The sequence below is a fragment of the Rhea americana genome, unplaced genomic scaffold (genome assembly GCF_003343005.1).
Source record: "Rhea americana isolate MKP2758 unplaced genomic scaffold, rheAme1 scaffold_45, whole genome shotgun sequence".
NCBI classification, from domain to species: Eukaryota; Metazoa; Chordata; class Aves; order Rheiformes; family Rheidae; genus Rhea; species Rhea americana.
Genome location: NW_028186590.1, coordinates 2,239,796 through 2,242,226, shown reverse-complemented (window position 1 = coordinate 2,242,226; position 2,431 = coordinate 2,239,796). Strand labels below are relative to the sequence as shown.

General features: G+C 62.7%; 1 protein-coding gene across 1 annotated transcript in view; it reads right to left on the bottom strand.

Moving 5' to 3' along the window:
* RIMS1 (regulating synaptic membrane exocytosis 1) overlaps nt 1-818 on the bottom strand; it is a 347,536-nt gene extending 346,718 nt beyond the window's left edge. Inside the window, exon 1 of the mRNA XM_085316042.1 lies at nt 594-818. Within this exon, the coding sequence (XP_085172168.1) occupies nt 594-757 (164 nt within the window). The 5' untranslated portion in view covers nt 758-818. The remainder of the gene's footprint in view (nt 1-593) is intronic.
* Between the last annotated feature and the right edge of the window lie 1,613 nt (nt 819-2,431).

Genomic DNA, 2,431 nt, shown 5'->3' with positions numbered 1-2,431 from the left:
GGCGGCGGTTGGGGCGCGCGGGCAGGGCGGCGGTCGGGGGCAGCTGCCTAGCTCCCCACACACGCACACATACGGCCACCCCGCGGCGGGAGGGAGCCGGGGCCGATCCAGGTGGGGTTAGCACGGCAGTTTCGGAGGCTCCCGTGAGCAGGGAAACCCCACCCCGCAGTCCCTCCTGGAAGAGGCGGCGCCTTGGGGACCCCTAAGGCTTCCCACCTCGCCCCTCACCGCCGTGTCGGGGTTTCCTCCCTCCCCTCCGCCCGCCCTCCGCCGCGCGCTCCCTCGGGGCGGGGAGGGCCGCCGTCCCTCTCTGTCCCGTGGCGCCGGGCTCCGCAAGGCAGCTCTGCCTCACGAGGGGGCTCCCGCGGTGGGGAGGACAGCCCGGGGGGAAGGAAGTTATGGGTCGGGGGCRGAGGAGGACTGGGGCTCTGCAGCGCCAGCCCCGCTGAGGGGTCTCTGCAAGGCGGCCCGGAGCAGGGCGAAGCCGGCCCCGGGCACCGTCCTGCTCCTGGTGTGACTGTGCCCGCTCCCGCCCGCCAGCAATCGGCGCATGAATGAGTGACTGAATGAATGAATGACTGGCGTCTGCTTACTTGAGCATGGCCTCTTCTTTCTCTTCCTCTTCTTTCTGCCGGTCCATCACTGCCATAATAATGTTCCTCTCCTCCTCTGTCAGGTGGCTCAGGTCAGGCAGCTCCTGCATCGGGGGGGGCACCGTGGGTGGGCGAGGGCCGCGGGGGCCCACCGAAGAAGACATTTTATTTCTGCCTCTCCCTTACACCTTCTACCTTGGCAAGGCAAACCAATCCAGCCTCTCCCCCGCCTCCCTTCACTGTGTAGTCCTCTGAGCAGCAGCAGCAGCCGGCAGCGCTCTGGCAGCAGCGGAGGAGGCGGAGACCGAGCCTTTCATGGTTGCTTGCATCCAACCCAGCCCGGCTGCTGCTGCTTCCTCCCTTTGTTTCGGCGGCTTCAGGGAGCTGGGGGGCTGCCGCGCCGCCGCCCGCAGCCCATCCTCCTGGCGGGGGGCGCCGCGGCACGGCGCGGCGCGGAGGGCTCCCGCTCGCCGCGGCCGGGCTGCGTGCGGAGGGAGGCGGGGGGCGCCGCGGGCCGGCCGGCAGGGAAGGGCGGGTGCTGCCGCCGCCGCCGCCGCCGAAACGCTCCGCCGCTGCGAGCTTGGAGCTGGAAGGAGGAGGCAGCGCGAGGCTGGTGCCGCTTAGGCGGAGCCCGAGCCGCTCCGCCGCCGCCTCCCGGGCGGCAGCGCCGGCTGCCTGTGCCGGGGACGCGGACCGGCCGCGCCTCTTCCCCACGGTTCCCCTCGCTCGTCCCGCGGCCGCGCGTTCAYGGAGTTGGCCCTGGCACTGCCTTTCTCCTCACGTCCTCCCGTGGGCTCCTGCAGCTCGGGTGCGAGCTGGGAGCTTGCCTGAGCCCCAGCGGGACTGCTGCCTCGCCTTGGGCGCGGGCCACCCTTGGGCTCTGGGCAGCCGCGGAGGAGCTGTGCTGCAGGCTTTCTGCAGTGTGGCCTAAGGTAGCCAGGGGGACCTGGGCTCCCTGCCCTGCCCAGGAGCCATGGGAGCCCCAGCCCCCGGGGCTTCGGCCCCCTTACCTTGAGCCACCTCAGTGTCCACTCTACCAGCCCTTGCTTTGGGCTCCTCCACTTGAGCTTTACCTCCACTTGCCTTATGAGCTCCTTACTCACAGTAGCTGGGCACTCACGAGCTTCAGCTATTCCCCTCCACATTTCCCTCCAGTTGGTGGGTGCTCACATCTCTTTTTTTCCCCCAATGGAACCCACCCAAACTTGCCATGAAACGTGCCATAGTCCAAACCATTCAAGCGTACAACAAAACAAAACACTTCTGGGCAGCTTCTGTATTGATTTCTGATTTACTAGCTCACAACTTGATTTGGGGGAGTTGGTAACTAATGCAACAGCCCTTCTCCACAAGAGATTATCTGCATGTAATCCACTGGCCATAACTCATGCTTATGCTCATGCTTATCAGCTCTGACCAGTGGTCTGAAGAGTCCCCTATTCGAACACATGCATATCAGTGAAAGAAATTATTCGGGCTACTTAGAAGTGCAAAGCTGAAAAACAGAGAAAACTGCACTTTCAAATAAAATGCAAACTACTATTAACACATGTTGACACTTCAGATCTCTCAGTCATGCTTCTGACGAGGTCACAGCATGGAAACAGCTCTAGTTTCTAGAGAGATCGTCTCATGGGCACGAACCAAAGGAAAAAAAAATCTATGCTGGCAGTGCTTAATGCTTCTTGCTGCCAAACTCACTGGGTCTGGAAAAAGGAGAGGGACCAGCTTTCAGCCAGCTGAATAACCTCTTGCACAAATTCTGAGGGCTATGAACCTTTTTAACCCTTTGAATTTAAGAGGAATTACTGTGGCCATCTGCTTGTGTCTCCCCAAGA